The sequence below is a fragment of the Eurypyga helias genome, unplaced genomic scaffold (assembly GCF_000690775.1).
Source record: "Eurypyga helias isolate BGI_N326 unplaced genomic scaffold, ASM69077v1 scaffold29832, whole genome shotgun sequence".
Classification (NCBI taxonomy): domain Eukaryota; kingdom Metazoa; phylum Chordata; class Aves; order Eurypygiformes; family Eurypygidae; genus Eurypyga; species Eurypyga helias.
The window spans coordinates 25,222-44,161 of NW_010237081.1; the positions used below are offsets into that span (position 1 = coordinate 25,222).

The 18,940-nt window shown below is 50.2% G+C and overlaps 1 protein-coding gene across 1 annotated transcript in view; it reads left to right on the top strand.

Moving 5' to 3' along the window:
• GOSR1 (golgi SNAP receptor complex member 1) overlaps positions 1-3,727 on the top strand; it is a gene marked incomplete at its 5' end in the record, with an annotated part of 28,766 nt that extends 25,039 nt beyond the window's left edge. The window contains 2 exons of the mRNA XM_010147341.1: positions 1,875-1,957; positions 3,244-3,727. Of these exons, the coding sequence (XP_010145643.1) occupies positions 1,875-1,957; positions 3,244-3,368 (208 nt within the window). The remainder of the gene's footprint in view (positions 1-1,874; positions 1,958-3,243) is intronic.
• Positions 3,728-18,940: the final 15,213 nt, after the last annotated feature.

Here is an 18,940-nt window from a genome sequence, read left to right on the forward strand (position 1 = left end):
CCTTCCAGTACCTGGGGGGGCGACAAGATAGCTGGGGGGGACTTTTCCCAAGGGCAGGGAGTGACAAGACAAGGGGTAACAGGTTTAAACGGAAAGAGGGAGATGGAGATGGGACATCAGGAAGGAATTCTTCCCAGAGAGGGTGGGGAGCACTGGGACAGGCTGCCCAGAGAACTGTGGATGCCCCATCCCTGGAAGTGTCCAAGGCCAGGCTGGATGAGGCTTGGAGCAACCTGGTCTGGTGGAAGGTGTCCCTGCCCATGGCAGGGGGGTTGGAACTAGATGGGCTTTAAGGTCCCTTCCAGCCCAAACCATTCTGTGATTCTGTGATTTTTCTTCTTCCCCTCCAAAGTAATTTTCACTTTTTTCCATGACTAAAATTACAAGAAAAGAATTCTCCCGTGTAATCCAGCAAATCCCTGTATTTATGAGTTAGATGAGTCAGTATATCCACAGAACAAGCACATGCCGTGTGCTGAGGCAGCACTGCACAGTCTAAGAGCAGCTTTGTAGACTTTCTTCTGTCCTTTTGGCAGAAACAAAGCTCATCGGTAAATGGGCTCTGGCAAGCCCTTTATAAACCCCAAGGAGGCAGCTGCAAGCCCTGTTGCTTCCAGTTAACCAGGAGTTTCATTTTCACTTTGTGCTGATTTGGCACTGCAGAAGTATAAAAGAAAAAAAAAATCACTAAGTAGCTGGCTCCAAGTAGAAAATGCTTGAAGGATTTCATTCTGCACTGAAACTTTTTTTTTAATCTAATCTAATACTTCAAAACTTAGCATTAAATCTACTTACCTTTTCATTTTCCATCCTATAACTTTGTTTTACAAAGAGAAACTTAGGGGAGAGAAAGATTTTTGTCAGCTGAGTCGCTCTTTAAAATCTTCATTTAAATGTCTTTTTTTTAAGAGCACAGTTGCTTTTTTCCAAATTCCAGAATGTATTAAATTTGAAATGGGAAATTCTGTTTTATATTCACCTGTATTGTGTCCTTACCTTTGGCTGAAGTACAGAGTACCTACAGCTGGATGATGTATTAGTAAAGAAACTGAGTATGAATACATGTATATCCATGGATGATATTCCTAATTAGGAGCAAAACTCATTTAAAGATGTGTATTATCTGTGCTGTGATGGAAGCATCGTTTGGTAGGATTCCAACAGACACCAGCTCCCTCAGCTCCAGAAAGCAGTCAGGTCGGGCTTGCTGGGAAGAGCCATTACTGCAGGAGAATCCAAGGTTTGCCGACACATCTGGAGTTACAGGACAGCGTCAAAGTAGATCTCGACGCTTGGTTGTGTTTAAACGTCCTCAAAGCCCCGGTGGCTGTGTGTCCCAGCCCCATTTTCCAGGAACCTCTGTAAAGCTCCGTGAGCTGTGTCGGGTCTCCAGCAGCTCTTCCATCTCCTCTCAACCGGCGCGTGCACTTTGCAGATTGATTTTTATCAATTATCAAATTTTCAGCTCTTACTTGCTTAATACTTCTGTGGCCATCATAGCCTGATGGCAGACAAGGAATTTCAGATCCTCTCCAGAGTGAAAATATCGGGCTTCTGCGATTAAACCAACTTCTAAATTTAAAACTTAGGCCAGAAGGTTTGCCTGTAATGTACCATTTTCTGTTGGGGCTGGGGGAGATATGCCAAACCCCTGCCTGTTTCAGGAAAATACAATTGTTACATGGCTTGCATAAAAAGAGAAATCACTTAAGTGTAATGGATAGAGATTAATGGAAAAAATGTCTTTTCATTCATATTGCTTCACCTCATTCATTGTTCTCTAAAGAAGCGTTGCCTGCTTGCTTTCCTCTTGTTTCAGCTGTAGATTATTCTTAGCACCAACGACTTGATCCACTCTTTTTTTCTTTCTTCAGCATCGCCATGGCAACTAAAGAAAATATGACTTCGCAGAGAGGGATGTTGAAGTCAATACAAAGCAAGATGAATACCTTGGCTAGTATCCTTTCCTAAAAATTGGCGTTGCCAGCGTGTACGATGAGGTGTAGTACAGGTGTTCTCTCTGTCATTTGGGGATCAAAATGCTGTGCGATGTCAGCGGCGGTATAACCCGCAGTGGTGGTGTCGCTAGTGACAACCAGACCCTTTTTAACCAGCCTCACTTCCCTTAATGATCTGTCTGAAGCATCTTAATGATGAGCGTGGTGAATAAGTTGGTTTTACTCAAATTTGCATACTGCATATCAATCGCTGCAGCTTCATTTTCAGGTGGAGATCTGCAACCGCATTTTATGGCCTTCCATGCTGTATTTTTTTGTAAAAGTGTAATTTCATTTTAGTTTTTGCTTTCGAGACGCTCTGGAGCTGAAGCTGGGCGTACGCTGCCGCCTGTTGTGGTTTACAGCACAGAACATCCCTGCCCTGAGCGCTCTCTCGTCTGTCACAGTCCTCCAGGTGTTAGGGTTTGTGGTTTGTTCGTTTCTCCTCTTATTCTGTGCTCGTGGCTAACGAACGTGCCGGCCTGTCGAGTCGTGCGTGTGTGTTGTTTTCCCACTTACTCCTCCCTTTCTGCCATACAGGCCCACAGAAGAGTCTCAGCATCGTTTGGTTAGGCAGGTTACAGCCTGAAGTTATGCATCTCAGTAACCCATAAATTTCATCACAGTTCTCAGCAACTGGCAAGAGTAAAAAAAATTCAATCAGCTTTGGCCTTAAAAGATTCTTAGTTCCAAAGACATGAATCCCTGAAACGTATTATCTTGTTGGCAGTTGTACATTCAGAGATGGATTTACATCTGCAGGATTTTACAGTAGGAGTGGTTCATCCTTACGTGCTGTGCTTGAATGGTGCACGACCATGCAGCGTTCTCAGTCAAACGCTTCCGATGTTCCCTCACCAGTAACAGAATTCCAGTAAATAAATTCCACAGATGCTTTATATAACTGCCCCATTTTATTTTTTTTTTCATTCTCATTTAAACACAGTTATCAAAAGTAACTAAGCCTCACATACCAGAGATTAAAATACATTAAACACTGGTACTTTAGGTGATCAGGTAATGAATTCTGTGTAAACCTGCACTCTGAGCTGCTCTGTGTTCTCTGGTTGTCTGTTACTGGAGAAGTGCAGTTGTAATCCCACTAACCATCCATCAGAGGGTCTTACTGCATCTGCTCTCTCCAGCTTGGGAGTAGTTCTGCATTTCCTGCAGTCCTGGGATTTCCACACCCAGAACTGGCAAAGATCCTGTTTGGCGATGTGACCTTGACTCAGACCCCTTACAGATCGGTTTCCAGCAGTCAACAGCCTGATTCAAAGGATCAACCTTCGGAAACGACGAGATTCTCTCATCTTGGGTGGCGTTATTGGCATCTGTACCATCTTACTGCTGCTCTACGCTTTCCATTGATGGATGTTCCCCCACGGACTCTGCTAAACTCATCACCACCATCCCTCCCCCCCAGGGAAGGACCAGGGAGTGGGGGAAGCGACAGACTTTCAGCAGCCTGCTCGTGATGGCTGGGAGTGTCAGCATGATGTCTAGAGCTTGTGACGGTAGACTGCGACACTGGGTTTGGGCTGAAGCTGCAGTGTTTCTCCTTCCCTGCCATACATCTTCCTTTGGTTAAGTTTTGTGGGATTAGTTTGCCTTTAATTCCCTGCCTCACTGCCAGGTGAGTAAATACGGGGCGCTTGCCAGCACCAGTAGCGCCGTGTCTGTGCTCAGCGGTGCTGGGATGGGGGGGTCTGTTGGCTGGTAGGTGGAAAACGATTGTTTAGGCTTGCCTCGGGTGGAAACTCGGCGGGGAGCCAGTTTCCCTCGCAGGCCGAGCGCAGTACTGCACGCTCTTGCCCCAGGAGGAGAATACTGCAGCTTTCAGCCGACAGGTTGCTTTACTACTAAATACATGTTCTGTAATTCTTTTTTAACTCATGGTTGAGATACTGGTTATTTCTGCATAATTCGTGCTGTGAAAACTGTGCTTCACACCAATTCCTCAAAGTAACAAAAAAAAAGGATTGTTCAGTTCACTTTTTTTGCACAGGATATGGATGATCTACGCTCTGAGGAAGATCGGGAAGGTTTCTTGTGGCTTTAAAGGGACTGACGAGTCCCCTTTTGTACAAAGGGAGCACAGTGTTTTGTACAAAGGGAGCAGCTGTTTCCTCTAGTCTTCAGTCATCTGAAAAGTGACCAAACGTGAGTTCACCTAAGAGTAGTCTTTTGGGTGTAAATCCTTTGATTTTGGCTGGCATCGTTAAAGGTCTTTATAAAGACGCGATAAGCAGTTCGCAAAGTCTATATTGTAATTTAGATAAAGTTATTCTAATAGCATTAATATTTTTACACTGTAAGTAGGATATAATCTGAACTGTCGATTGGAACTGAAAATTATGGTGGTTGTACCTGAGGCAAACGTATCTGCGTGCAAGGTTTTTGGACATAACTCCTCGTAGTAAAGAGTTGAATGTATGAACGGTGAAACGAGTATTATTGACCATTATCTGGGAGGAAGAAGGGATTTCTCCAGACACGCAACACGAATCCTCTTGTGTTTGGGTCTCCAAACAAAGCTGACGGCGGGAATGGCGTCGATAAGTGCAGATTCACCAATTACAGATTTTTCTGCTCTTTCTGGAGCTCTTTTCCATCTGTCGTATCATAACCCAATAAATTCAAACTGAGGCACTGAAATACCTTTCTGAGAACTTGGTGAACTCTTTCCACAATCAATTTACCGTGCTCCCAAGAGATTTCCTGTGCCAGTACCCGCAGGTGTCCCGACCCCCCCAGGTTCTCTTCTGAGACAGAGTCTGTTGGGACAGGCATGATTTTTACTGGTTTTTCTGGTGTCTGTGAAGCACCTGTTGAGGGAGAAGAGACTCGTGCCTGTGGCGCGCAGAGCCACGCTGTCGCGCCTGGAACATTTCTACGGGTCCGAGGGCTTATTTGCAGACCGATAACCGAGCTGAGAAGTCGACGGGGACTTCTAATCAGTCATCTTGTCGCTGGGATTAGGGAGCATTTGGAATTAATCCGTGTAAAACCGCGAGGCTTGTATTTTAAATAAAGGGTGATTATTTGGGTGATTTGGGAATGTCCCCGGGTTGAAATGAAGTGCTTATTAAAGGGGTTTATGAAAAACCTTGATGGATGAAGGAGGGTTTGTTAACCAATCTGTGCGTTAGGAGATCAAACCTCTTCTCCCCGATGCTTTTTTCCTTGATTCCACCCCCACCCTAAAGGACCCTGAGCGGCAGTCGTGCTTCTGTTTAGGATTTGTAGGATTGTGGTTGCTATATAGTTGGCAATAGAAGAGCTGCAGTACCGTAAATAAATCCATTTATTTAATCTTACAAGAAGTCTTTTTACTGGACTTAATTGATTATATGGTGCATATATTTAATCATTTTGTGTGGAAAAAGCTGCTATGGAAAATATGTAGGTTATAATAAATATGTAAACATAATTGATTTTTCATGTTATGAAGATGTTACGGAGGAGCTGATATATTTTAGTATAAAATAACAAAAATATGCCAAATTATCCCTGATAAAGCTTTACTGGAAATGGTTTCAGTGTTGGCAGCCCCTCCATGGTTTTTATTTGTGTTGGTTTGGAGACAGTTTTGTGTGGAGATACATCTAATTAACCTTGGAGTCTCCCCGTGGTCGTCTCGCAGTCCCCCAGCAGCGCTTGCGTGCAGCCCAGGGGAAAGACTGGCCGCTTCTCCCCAACGTGGACCCGTCGTTGGGGCAGTGGAAGCGGTGGATTGCGCTGTTCGCTCTCAGAATGTAGGTTGGCGTGTCTCCTCTTGCTCAACGCGTTCCCTCGGTTTTGCATTCCGTGTGGTTCCCTGTGCTCTAAGGAAAAAAAGCAGTGTGGTTTATAAATCCTCATTTCTGCGGTTCCTGGCACAGCGGCAGTTTCGTCGCTCCGCCGCGTGGAACTGTGCGAAGAAGAGGATTGCTGAGCCGTACAGGCGAAGCGAGAAAATCCCTAATGTTGTAAAGGGCACGTTCCCACCCGCACAGGCCCTTTAAATTTTGGCTTTACTCTGGCTGCTACACAAGCACCTACTTGCCCCCGTCCAGCAGCCCCTTCGCCGGGCGTTAGACCCGCAGGGGCCGTGCCGGTACCCGGCGCCGCGCTTCAGCAGGCGCAAACTTTTCTACCCTGACTCTTCGGACTATTTTTGACACGTTTGTCTCATCTTTGAGCCCGGCTGCTAGAGCAGAGGAACGCCGTTCGGGCAGCACCTGGCACTTCCCCCAGCCCTTCCCGGGAGCGGGGCTGGAGGCCGGTGTGTCTGGGACCAAGCGGTGGGGCGCTCCTGGGAGCAGGAGCATTGGCCCTTCTGGGAATGCACAACGCTTCCCGTTAACTGAGGTTGGTTTGGGAGCTTTGGGCTATCCGCTGGTGGTGTAAATTCCTGCCGGATTCATTACGCTGAGTAATCAACTGGAATTTTGGGGTGTAGTTTTAGGAGTCCTTTCTTTTGGACAGCCTTAAGGTTAGGTGAGGAGGGAGAGTCAGTTCCTCGCTGGAGGTTGAAAGCGAAAGAACAGAAGTAGATTTTTAGGTGATGTGAAAGTTTGAGATGAATTTGTCGACAGCTTATCCTCCAGAGCTTCCGGAAGCTCCCCCGGAACAGCCGCAGAGGGAGAGAGGTCTAATCCACCACTTCTGGTTGTGCAGTTTATTTCTCAGGACTGTTTTAACTCTAAACCTAGCAGCTTGTTTCCCCAGATCACCTCATCCATAACCTTTTCTTGGCTCTACATTTTTCCCAAAGCCTTCATTCGAAGCAGGAAGGAGAGGTGACAGCTGTATCCCATCCCAAGGAGGAAATCGTTGTGAACCTCCTTGTAACGGCACCGGGTTAGGAATCCCTCGGAGCAGGGGTTCCGCCGAGCAGTGTGTGCGGGAGACGGCAGTGAAAGACACGCTGAGGCGAAACGGAGCCGTAGCCTGGGTGACATCTCGCCACCCTGTATCTCCTGCCCGCTGGATGTCTGAAGCCAGAGGTGATGCTTTCGGTTCCGGATACAGGAGCGGTTGTCGGTCTGTCTGCTACGGACAAAATAAACCCCTGTCTCACGAAATATCCCGGTGCAGACCCTTGGAAAGGAGTTTCTGATTGCACTTTCTGATTTTTGTGCTTTTCATACAGCTTCTCGAAACTTATTTGACTGTAACTGTAATGATTTTTGTTCTCACCTATTGTGCATTCTCTGTATGTATTTAAAAAGAAAAAAGGCTTTGATATGTAATTTAATAATAAATTAGAATTCTAAGCGAGGTGCTTGGTTCTTTCCCCGTGACAATCTTTGCCTACCTGGACTTGAAGAGTCCAGGTGCAGAGAAGATGCAGAGGATGCAGAGAAGATTCATCTCTCCAGTTTGGGATTGTCACTGGACATACAAATCGGTTTGTTCTCCATTTGTTTGCCAAATAGCGGGGGTGATGGAGCGTTTCCTGACCCAAAGTGCTCCGTTTGGGGGGAGGTGTTCCTTCTGCCTGCATGTGCAGACCTGGGCTCCCCTCCCGTTTCAGGCATCCCCATTGGAAGGGTCTGAATATGTGCTCATGACTTTTTTTCTTGCTGTTTTTTGACAGATGGAACAAGGATGGCTTTCCTTAGAGGTAAGCTTTAAAAAATGTTCGATAGTAGAAAACATTTCATTCCCAAATGCACACCAAAGCCCATGTGTCGACTGATACTTGTCTTCTGAGCACCGGGTGCCTCCCCCCTCGCGCCGCTGTGCTTCAGCAGTTTGGTCGCTTTTTTGTTCCCCACTTTTTCCAGCACAAACAGCAGAAATAAGCTGACACAACGGACGTGGTACAAGCCATTGTAAAAGCTCCGTGAGCTTCTGTCGCGCCCTGCGCTGGATCCACCTCCGTCCCTGGGTGCTCAGACCGGGCAGCGGCGTGCTGACCCATCCGTGTCTGGAGGGTTTGCAGTTGGTGCCGAATCTTTCGACACCGCTCACGTTCGCTGTCTCAGACAAGGAAATGTGCCTGGCAGTGTGGTACCTCTCTGTGTGCATAAGGCTGGGGGCGAGGAGAGGCAGCTCCTTCATTTTGGAGCTGTTGTGTTGTGTCTGTGTTGCTCCTTTAAAGCAGATTTCTCTATCCTTGATGCACCTACTAAATATTCCAGAATGACCATTGGCTTTCTCAAGGGAAGGCTTTGACTGCGTGTTCCAAGTTGGAAAAGAGACTTCAAAACCAGTTTTGAAAATGGAAAGGCATTTCTGACTTCAGGTAGTGGGCAGTGCCGTTAGTTTTTCCAGTTTACAGCGCGGGTAATAAGTGGTGCATAAAATTCCATCTTCGTTTGGATTAGAAAATAAATTATAAATGGAGCTGAATCCTTTTTTCCAGCTCCCTGTACAGTCAATAATTTATAGTGGCACAGGCGTAAGATACATATTTTTAACCGTCCGCCTCCCAGAATGCTGCTGCTGGCGCTGAGTGCGCTGTGCTCGCGGGCAGGCTGGGGCACGGGGGGTGTTGTGCATTATGGATAAGCTCTGCTCCTTCAGTCCCGGTGCAATTCCACCAGCGGATTTCCTGCTGCAAGGGAGCCGAGCACTCCATTAGAAATTCAGAGGGAGGGACAGGAGTGGCTTTGTTTTTCTGCGTGGGAGATGTACTGCTGCGTGGAGTTGATTTTTGGGAATGTTTTAATAGAAAATCTCAGTGTTTACAGCAGGTATTTGCATTCGCTCAGTGCCAGCCTGTTACCCGCAACCGGGGGATTCAGGTACGGAAGCGGCGCTGCCGGTGCTTGTTCCCGAGTGTCTGGGATGTGCCTGTTAAACGCCCGGAGCCTGCCGTTGCCTTCATCTTCCCACTTCTTTGCAAGCTGAGACCGTTTTGAGCGTGTGTGCTGGTGCTCAGCCCTTGTCTCCTCTTCCCTGTGGCTGCAGCCCTCCCTGCTCGTTGTTCTTCACCAAACCCTCAGGCTTTGCTGACCCAGTTTTGGTAGCGCTGCTACGAAAGCGGGAGAGCCTGCCCGGAATCGGGAGTCCCTCCATTTTTGAAACAGCATCTCTGATCTTCTCGTGGTGGGTTGTTTTCTGGTTGTCTTGACTTTCATGCCCCGTGCATCCTCTCTTGGTCAGTGCTGTGATTTGGGGAGGTTTTCTGCCCTCATGACCCTTTCGGTCGTACATCTGGTATTTGTCCGCTCGCCACGCTGCCCGTCCGGGTCTCCTCCCCTGCATCCTGACTGGCTTCAACTAGACATTGCGAACACATGGATTTATGTTTGGTCTCATCGTTTCAGTTTCTTTTTAAGAAAATCTATCCTTCCTTTGAAGTCCAGAAAGGCAGTTGCAGGGTGTCTCCAAGCTTGTCAATGAAACCCGCAGCTCTACCTGAGCGTTCCCTGATAACCGCCCTGGTGCACGCGCATGGCGTGCTCTTCCACAGATGCTTAAACGGGTCGGATTCGGTCCCTTTGGATGATGTTCTGTTTCTAATCTTCCTTGCCCAAACCCATCCATCTGATGCAAGGTTCTTGGCAGTGGGGACAATCTTCTTCATCTTCTGTCTTAAGGTGCGCTGGAAAGAACGAGAAGCTCCTCGCTGTGGGTAGCGCCGTCCCGTTGAGCTGCCAGCTACGCAGCGGGAACGTGCAGACGCCGGCGGGTTCGTGCGCCCGAGCGCGTCATCTGCTCCGCACCCTGCTGGCTTCGGTGCTGAGCTGGCTTCTTGCGGGGAGAAATGCTGCTGAAACGCCACATTTCGCAGGGAACCATTTCTTGACACTCCGCAGGATGCTCGGGAATATCGCAGGTGTTAAAAGGAATCGTGTGCTGCTGTGGAAGCGCTGGTCCGTGGCACGGGCAGCTCTTAACACGCAAACTGGTGTTCGTGGCACCAAAACGCGACCGGCCCGTGCGAGGACCTTGTCAGCGCTGCTGGGTACCTGTGTCCTGGTGCCGGGCACCTGGGAGAGCCCAGGAGTGCCCCCAGTGTGGGGTGGGAGGAAGTGATCCAACCCTTGGACTTCACCCACGTGTCTCCTTGATGGAAGAGACACCCCCGAGTAGAGAGGCCGCGTGCCGACGGGGCGTACGTGGGTATTCCCCGCTGCACTGTAACTGCAGCTCCCTCTAGGTCAGGCATGTGTCCCCAGTGCTATATTTCCTGTACCCCAGTACCGCGGTGGGGAGGTCGGTGAGGCAGGTCGATGAATCGGGCACCGCGTAGGTAAAGAAGCGTAGCTTAGAGAGCGGCGGGAGAGCTCAGCCCACGGCACGCGCCGCTGCCGGCACGTCTGCCCTCTCCCGGTAAATAGGTCTTGGTATTCCAGTAGCAACTGCACCTCCAGCTTGTGTCGGTCCCTCACAGCAGGGCTGAGGGACCACTGCACAGCTCTTGTGGGTTTCCATACGTTTCAGGAAGTGTAAATCGTTTTCAAGCCTACGTTCTGGCTTAGATGAAGGTTTTTTACAACCAGCCAACCCATTTGGGGGATGAATAACTTCATCTGTTCTTGTAACGCTTCAAGGATAATTCAGCTTGAGTTGTGCCGCGGTACCCCTGGGCGGGGAAGGACGGGGTGATGCCGTGGGGATTTTGGGATTCCCATCTTTTTATTCGGGTACACGTACGTGCGTGGCCTTTGAAAATCCGAGGCTCCTGGAGGCGGCCGTGTCGCTGCTGGCAGAGCACCGCTGTGCCGTGTCGGTCAGGCAGACGTTGGCCGTCCTGCGCCACCACCAGCCTCCTCGGGTCCGGCCGCAGACACGGCTACATCCCAGGGGAATGAACTTCTCCGGCGCTTCCTGAGGAAGAGCTGGTCCTCGCTCAGCGGCCGAGTCCCTTGTGCAAGCGCGGTGCTGCTGATGCCCTTGGGAGGCGAGTGCTGGACTGGTGGGTCTGGGAGCACTGGGAGGAGAGACTGGGACAAGCCATCCCCTGGGCAGGGCAGGAAGAGCCTTTTCCATGGCTGTTATCTCATTTTTTGGGACGCTTCAGCTTATACCCGCTGAACGTTTTGCAGCGTAGAAAACCAAGGTAAAAACAGAGCATCGCTTCAGGGCTTTAAAGGCGCCGGGTCTTCTCAACACCCCTTTAATTTTGTTAGGGGTTGCCGGGTACCTGGGCGAGCCGTTTCGGGCTGGTGATGAATTACAGCGCAGGGCTGAGGTGCTGCTTTGCTTCCTGCCCAGATGGAATTGCTGAAGTGATCCGTTCGCATCGATCGTTGCTGGGAAGGAATATAAAATACGGGGTTTATGAAATTGCACCCGAGACCAAGTAATTAGAAGAAAATGCTTTAGAATCTGCAGGCTGTAATTAAACATCTCCAGGCGGCAGCGAGCTCAGCAGAAGGAGGTGTCTCGCTGGGAAGGCTGCTCTGGTTCACGCTGTGCGCGAGTAAAGCCGATGCCTTCGGCGGCTCTTGACCAAGAATAGCATCTAACGTTACAGCTGAGCGGGAGGCAAGGAGGGCTGTCGGACGGCTGGTTTTGGTTTTAGCATGTAAACTAGCTTAGCTCATGCAGAAATCCCTGTTACTCTGTTTTAGGTACCCTAGAGATGGCAGGATGGGAGTTTCCATCCTCTGGAGGATCCGGCAGTAACCACCATAAGGGAAAGGTCCTAATTTAGAGCAGTGCCTGGATCTGCTGCTGCAATTCACACCTACCTCAGCAAGCCAGGCTCTCCTTTTTTCCCTGGTATAGATCCTAACCGCTTGTCCTTCTACAGGCTTTTTCAGTTATGTCGTCTGATTAAAAAAATGAGCCCGACGCGTGCCAGAAACGGCCACAGAGGACCAGCGAGGCTCCTGCTGGAACGTCTGTGGGAGCCACGGCTGCGTCGCGCTGTCGGCGTTTGCCGGGGACCGGTGACAGCTTCGAACTGGAGGCAACGTCTGTAAAAGGGGGAAAAGCTCTGGGTAGGAAAATGGGAAGGTGGAGGCTTTTGGCACCCTCACACAGTCAAATTCAGTTTTTCCTCTGCTCTTTTACTGGAGCCCACCAAGAGTGCGTTTGGTAAACACCAAATTTTGAAGGAGATGTCCACCATACACCCTAATTTCATCTTTTTTCTTTTTGAATCTCTGCAGCTAAGAACCTGTGCTGTGAGCTGGGAGAAGCTTGGGGTTCCACCAACCCTTTTTTTGACCCAGTGCTGTGTCTTCGGAGAGCGGAGCGAGCTGTGGCAGAGCCAGGCGTGTGTTTGGGCGCTGCTCATCACAGGGTCTCGCTGCTGCATTTCTGCAGCCCTGAGCTGCCCCGGTGCGACTTTTTCCCAGAGAAAATGAAACATTTTCCCAGAGAAAATGGAAACCTTCTCCCTCTGCTTTTAATTCATAGCTCCTGTCTGGAGCAAAGTCATGGAAACCAGTCGAGGAACTGGTGACCAACTTTTTGTCCTTTTATTGAACCCCAAAGCTCATGCAAATTCGTTAGTGAAGATAAACATGGAGAGGTGGATGGAGAGCCACTATGTTTAGTGGAAACCATATGCGACATGGAAATTGGATGTAAACCTCTTGCTCTTCCTTTGCGTATCTATTATACATGAGCCCATCAGAGCAGCGTATTAATAAAACAGGAGGCTAAAGCGCTTGGCACTCCCCTCTCTTTAGCGAAACAGCAGAGGAGAAGCTGTCAGCTCCGGTCTTTGAAGCCTGCAGCTTGCATCGGCCCGGCTGCTTCGGTGACACGGTCAGGATGCTCCGAGGGGAATCTCGCCACTGAAGGGAGACTTCTCCGTGGTGTGTGGGGGGGTTTTATGCGAGTAAAATCCTCCTCCTCCAGGATAAAACCATTGTTCTTTCCCGCTCAGCCTTCCTGCCTGCTGAATTCTGAAAGCAAGGCACGCAGAAGGCCGGGGATGTCTTAAAGCAACCTCAGCCATCAATGTGCTGAGATGCAAATCGCTTCTGTTCCTCGAAAGCTCTCCCCACCAGGAGAGCCCCAGTCTGCTGTCGTGCACGGGTACCACAACCACAACAAGCCCTTTTGCTTTGCTGAGTAGCGGCAAGTAAGTTGCGCTGAATTTTCTAAACATTCACATTTTGTCTCTTCACCAGGACAAATAAAGGTGGCCCTGGACCCCCGCTGCCATCACACCCGTGTTGCCAAGGGCCCTTGTGCAGACCGAAATACCTCTTGTGCTTCTGGGTGAGAAGGGGCGGGAGGGGGGATGCTGCCGCCGGATGACGCGGGCTTCGTGCGCCGTCTAAGCTGAACGCAAATGGGGAGTAGCTGTAGAATCATAGAATGGTTTGGGTTGGAAGGGACCTTAAAGATCACCTAGTTCCAGCCCCCCTGCCATGGGCAGGGACACCTTCCACCAGACCAGGTTGCTCCAAGCCTCATCCAGCTGGCCTGGGGCTGCGTGGCTGCGAGTAAGTATTCCCGGCTGGCGCTCTCAGAGGTTGGAGCAGCTGAGATCCTACCCGAGCACGTGAAACGAAGCATCAGGAGCACTGATTTAAGTAGTGTTACACGGTGGGGGGGTGGTATTGAGGAGTAAAAACCAGCAGGTCTGGTTAGACTTGCCAATTTCAAAGCAATGGGGAATGGATGTGCTGAAGAAATACGCTTAATTTGCTGAAAATGTGGTTTAATTTGTTAAAAATGCATTAGCAAGCTACAGAGCCAGGTCGGGGGTGGGTGGGGTGGGGTGAGTGGGAAGGCAGAGCTCGCTGCTGGGTGTCTGAGGATGCGGAGCAGCTCTGTCTCACTGGTCTGGGCAGTGATGTGCCAGCGCCGTGCTGCCTGAACCACGGGGAACCTCGGGGACAGATCCCGTAGCGAGACAGGCTCCGGCTTACAGGCGCTGGGACTGGGCTTTGTGTTGTGGGCAGCGGCCGAGCTACGAGAACTAATTACCGTTCCTTTGATCGTTTTCTGAGATGCACACGAGGGTAACATCTGTTTTTCATGAGTTTGCAAACAGGCTGCATCCTTTCTGGCTTTGGGTACCTGGGGGGTTCCTATTTACCTTTTTCCCCTAGAGAAAAACAAAAGCCCTACAGCTTGCATCTTTGAGACAGGAAAAGAGGTATGTGCCGTAATACTGCCCTTGAAAATGCCAGGCAGACCGAAGCCTTACAGTGTCCCCTCAGGGCTGAGGGACCGCAGAGGTGGTCTTGAACGCCCTGTTCACGCCGATGAGTTACTGCCCAGTGGGCTCCGGCGGGACAGCTGCCGGCGGGGGCACGGAGCTCCCGGGATGCTGCGGCAGTGCTGGTGGCTCAGGGCTCTCCATGCCCTGCCTCTACCTTGGAGGGAAGCTCAGCACAGGGTGCGCTCCAGGCAGGGCCATTAATTACGTTTTGCTGCTGAATCACGCTGCGGGCTGCCAGCGTCGCAGGGAACTTACATCTCTCTTTTTCCATCATAGCCATGGATGGAAGTGCTGTGTCTGATGCCAACGAGGCAGCACTCTGGGGCCATAAAGCCTCATTTTTGATCCCTGCCTCCTGTGCGCGTGCTGCTTTGCTGGGAGAGGGATGGAATCGTCCTCTGGAAGCTGCCGGGCTGTTACCTCAAGTCCTACCTGAGCTGAAGTCTGGACAGCTTGAGCGTACAGCTGCAGGGGACAGAGCCGTGTAGGACAGCTGATCCACCTCAGGCACGTCTTCTCTCCAAGCTGAGCTGGGTTGGCAGCTGCTTTGCCATTCATTCCCGAACGATGCCAGAGGTGCACAGGGAGGGGTCAGGATGCAGCTGAATGAAGTGCTCGTGCACTTTGGCTTCGATAAGGATCGGTAGCCGTGACTGACCGGCGAGCCGTTACACAGAAATAAACTCTGGTAGCGACCCAGGGCGTGTGTTATGTTACACACAGTCAACAGCCTTCCAGTCTGGTTGGGAAAACTCCTCCTGGGAAAAGACTCAAGCCAATGGTTTTGGTAGTGCCTTGGCTTAAACTTTACAAAGCACTTGCTTCCTGGGAGCTGCTTCAATTTAGGCTTTTTGAGTGGAGACCAAATGTTGGCGTACACTCCTGAAATCTACAGTTTGGATCAATAATTTTGGTTTTCGTGCAGATTTGCAATTTGTTCTTACTCAGTTGTGCCCCATTCTGCTGAGCTGCAGTGGTATGTCCAGCAAGGAGCAGCAGTTCCCAGTGACTACATTCCATCCCATCCTTGATTTCTCCTCCTTCCCTGGGCAGGCGTTGCCCTGTGGCACGGCCGGCTGGAGGCCTCCCGCAATATCTTCCCGAGGAGCTCGGGGCTGCTTGTCTCTGCAGCATAAGGCTGATCTGTCTGGGCCTTGTTTTACTCTGACTTGTGCCGTTTTCCTCTGTCTTTTGTTTATATGTATTTTTTTTGCCACCCACGGCACCCAGAATTCCAGCTGATCTACCTGCTCTTGGAGTGTGAAGCAATAGTTAAAAATGAGAGTTTGGATATTGTTTTTTTTCTCATTTAGACAGAAGAAACAAGTTCAGCTTTGACCATGCATGTTACATTTTAATTTTTTTCTCATGCCAAGAAATACAAAGAAAGTATATAAGATATACCATATCATCCTGCAGAAAAAGAAACATTGATCAGCAAAGAGAAGCGCCCAGCTGCGATTCCGGATGTGCGTGAAACGCGGCTCTTCCAGTTTGGTTTCAAACCAGGAGGAGCCGGTGCGTGGACGGTGGTGATGGCAGTGGGTTGAGGGGAATGACCCTACGCTTCCACGCAATGGATCGTCTCCTGGGCGCCAAGAAGGGCACCTGCTCCGAAGCGGTATCAGGGTTGCCTTGGTGAATCCTGCACACCTTCCCTTTCTGATGTTTCTTATCCTGGATGGGTATTTATAGGTTTGAATTTTGCTACCTACTGGTGTCAGCAAATGCTTTACAAATATTCCCACTGTGAAAAGGCTGCTTCCCCTCCTCACCCCCTTGGCTTGTGCCCCAGCACGGGAGTTTTCAGTCCAAGCCTGGTTTTGCCAGAATTAAAGGATATAGGCTGAAAGAAAATTGCCCTTAAATGTGAAATTGTTTCAGCTTGTCTGTGCAGCCCTGGCTGGGGTTCTGTGATAAGTAACAAAGGCATAGGGCAAGGTTGGGGGTACCAGGGGAAAAAGAAAATTCCATGAGAGCAGCCCAGTGGGTGCGTTTCTGCAGCCTCTCCCTGGACTCAGACCGAACAGAAATAGGGTTTTAATTTATATAAAAGGCAGGATCTGCTCCCCTTGTCTACATGGAGAAGTCTGGGTTTGGAAGAGCAGCTGCTGCGGTGGTACCTGCTTGGGTCTGCAGCCAGCCCAGGTCAGAGCCGGGGGGGTTTCCCAACCCCAGATATCCCCTTTCCGTGGAGCCCAGCGATGGCCTCGCATCGCCAATGAGACCTGTCTCTGATTAAAGGAGAGGCAGAGGGTGGGAGGGAAGAACCTGTGTGACTCGCACATTGCTCTGGGAGCAGAAATACCGAGGGGAAGCACGTGAGCTGGCAAGGATGGGGAGAGAGGGGCAAACTGGAATGGCCTGAAATGCCGACCAGAGAAAGCAAACTTCGAAATGACATTTATAGTCATTTTCTTTCCTCCTTTTGTGCTCAAATCCCTCTGGTTCCTCTGCAGACACCCGGCTGGGCACCAGCCAGCGCATTGCTGTGACCAACTGCCCTGTGCTGACCGTCGGCCGTGGCATCCTGCGAGAAGCTGGGATGGAACAAGCTACGGCATCGGCCCGGCAGCAGCAAAGAGCTTGTTCAGCTTCAGCCTTGGAGCTGGCATCGCTGCGCCCAGCAAGGGCTCCACTGAGCCCGACTGTCCCCCAAACCCTGGGGAGAAGAGCCCCGGGCCACCAAAGCCAGCAAGATGCCGTCAGCCATGCGCTCCGCTCCGAGGCTCTTTCCCGAGCAGCGCGAACCGCGTATTTATATCCCACCAGGACCTCGCACTTGTCGATCGTCACTCCTACTTCAGCTTACATTTAGAGACGTTTCCCACCTTCTCCATCTCTTCAGCAAGCCATCCTCCTACCAGCTCAGCTTCGCTGTCAGGTAAGGCTGGATTGCCACCGCATTGCTTGGATCTCTCGCCTCACCTTCGCCAGCGGGCAGAGGGCGGCCAGACCCTGAGGATTCTGTGACTGTTATAGTTGCGAACGCATAGAAAACCCGATTCTGGCATGTTTAGAGGAGGCTGCAGCAGGTGGCAAAGAGCTGTGACATAAGCAATAGGGGCCTGTTTGTGGAGATGGAGAGGGAAAGGCTTTTGGTAGCATCGTTCTTGTGATCACCCTCCTGTACGCTAAAGGCAGAGTTAAAGAGAGGCGCGGTTGTGCCTGGATGTGGAAAAAAAAGATTCTCGTGTTTAGGTGAGCGCTAAATCAGCAAGAAGTCACGGGAGGGGGTGCTGCTGTTCCCCAGACGTAGCGCGAAGGAGGACACTTGCCTGCTGGCAGCCTCAGGGCGAAGGTCTGCCACGATTCAGCTCCTCATTACACAATCGCAGGTAAGGTGTGCGCCAAGGGCTGGGGGCTCAGCAACTTCTTCCTTCGCAAACGGAAGATAATGCACCCGGAAGAGCCCATTAGGCAGCTGAGCTGGGGTGTAACACCACGTGTGACGCGGAGAGCAAGGATCTAGTGGCAAAGCCTTTGCAAAACATCAGGCTGCAAAACGCGTGGGGAAACTGGAGGAGAGTGGGAAGAAGAGACTTTCCAGATAACCCTGGGAGTTTATTTCTCTGGCACTGGAGAGCCGGATTACAAGGAGAGAAAATCTTTTGTCAGGAGTAACTGTAGAGGCTTTCCCCTGGATTTAAGTGCAGGATAAGGACCAAAAAGCTGTATTCGAGAGCGCAGAGCAGTGTGACAGGACCTACTCCGAAAGAAGATTAAAAGTGAAAGGAATTTAAGTGTGTTAGTTTTCCTTTTTTGTTGTCCTTAATAGTGAGGTGAGAGGCAATTGCCTCCACAGCCCGATGATACGAACTAAGACAAGAGGTGCAGACTATGCTTGGGTGCAGGCAATAAAGCATCCCCCTGGGGTTTTTTGGGGGAAAGCTGCCTTCTCCTGCAGTCCGATGAATTCTGGTACCTCTGCTGCTCTGTGCTTCACCACCCGGGGGCTGCTGGCACAGACCATTGCAGCTGCCTCGCAAAGCCCCCTCCTTCCTAAAACTGCCGCTATCCCAGCCCATTTTGATGTGTTGCATTTGCCTAAATCCCTTTGAAAAAAACCAAATTCAAAGGAAATCTGTTTTCATACGTGTTTCTGTGGAGGAGGAGAAAGAAAACCAAGGCTCCTTTTGGAGCCGTACGGTGTGTGACGGAGCAACTTTGCCGCCCGTGCAATTAGAGCAGCGCGATGCCAACCCACCTCGAGGGGAGTGGCAAGGTTTAATCCTTTAAATGCAGTGAAGCACTTTGGATGAAAGGCTTTATAAAACGATGAAAAAGTGTTTAAATTCTTACTTAATAAATACTTGGCGCTCTCAGGTACTCTAACTCATTGTGGCAGTTTTCCCTGAATGTCAGCTCTTCCTGCCCAAGGAGGAGCTTGCTCCGCTCTTACCCCCAGCTCAACCTCAGCAGCTCAACAAGCAAAGGGCAGAAGATGGGCAGAGCTGCCCTGGTGTAGCTCAGAAAATACAGTGCCTCTTTCCCAGCAAGCAGCTTTCGGGTTCAAGCGTTAAAGAAGGAAACATTCTGGGGGAATTTGGTGGGATTTCATCAACCGTAAGTTGAGAGTTTGATTCTCCAAGGGAGGGTTTCTGATCGGCTCGGGAAGATGAGCTCTGACGCCGAGGGCACTGGGCTGTGGGTGGGAGCTCACACCCAGCTCAGTGACCCCCGTTCACTGAAGGTCACAAACAATGAATTGCAAAAGGTGGTGAATTCGGTCCATTTTAGAAGCCAACAGTTTGTGCTGGCAAAGGGGTGGATGGGAATGGAGCCCAAGGAAGTGCTGTGGTAATGTGCTATTGCTGTGATTCCCTGGAATCCCTTTGAATGTAGGGACAAATGTTAGACGCCTGTCTGG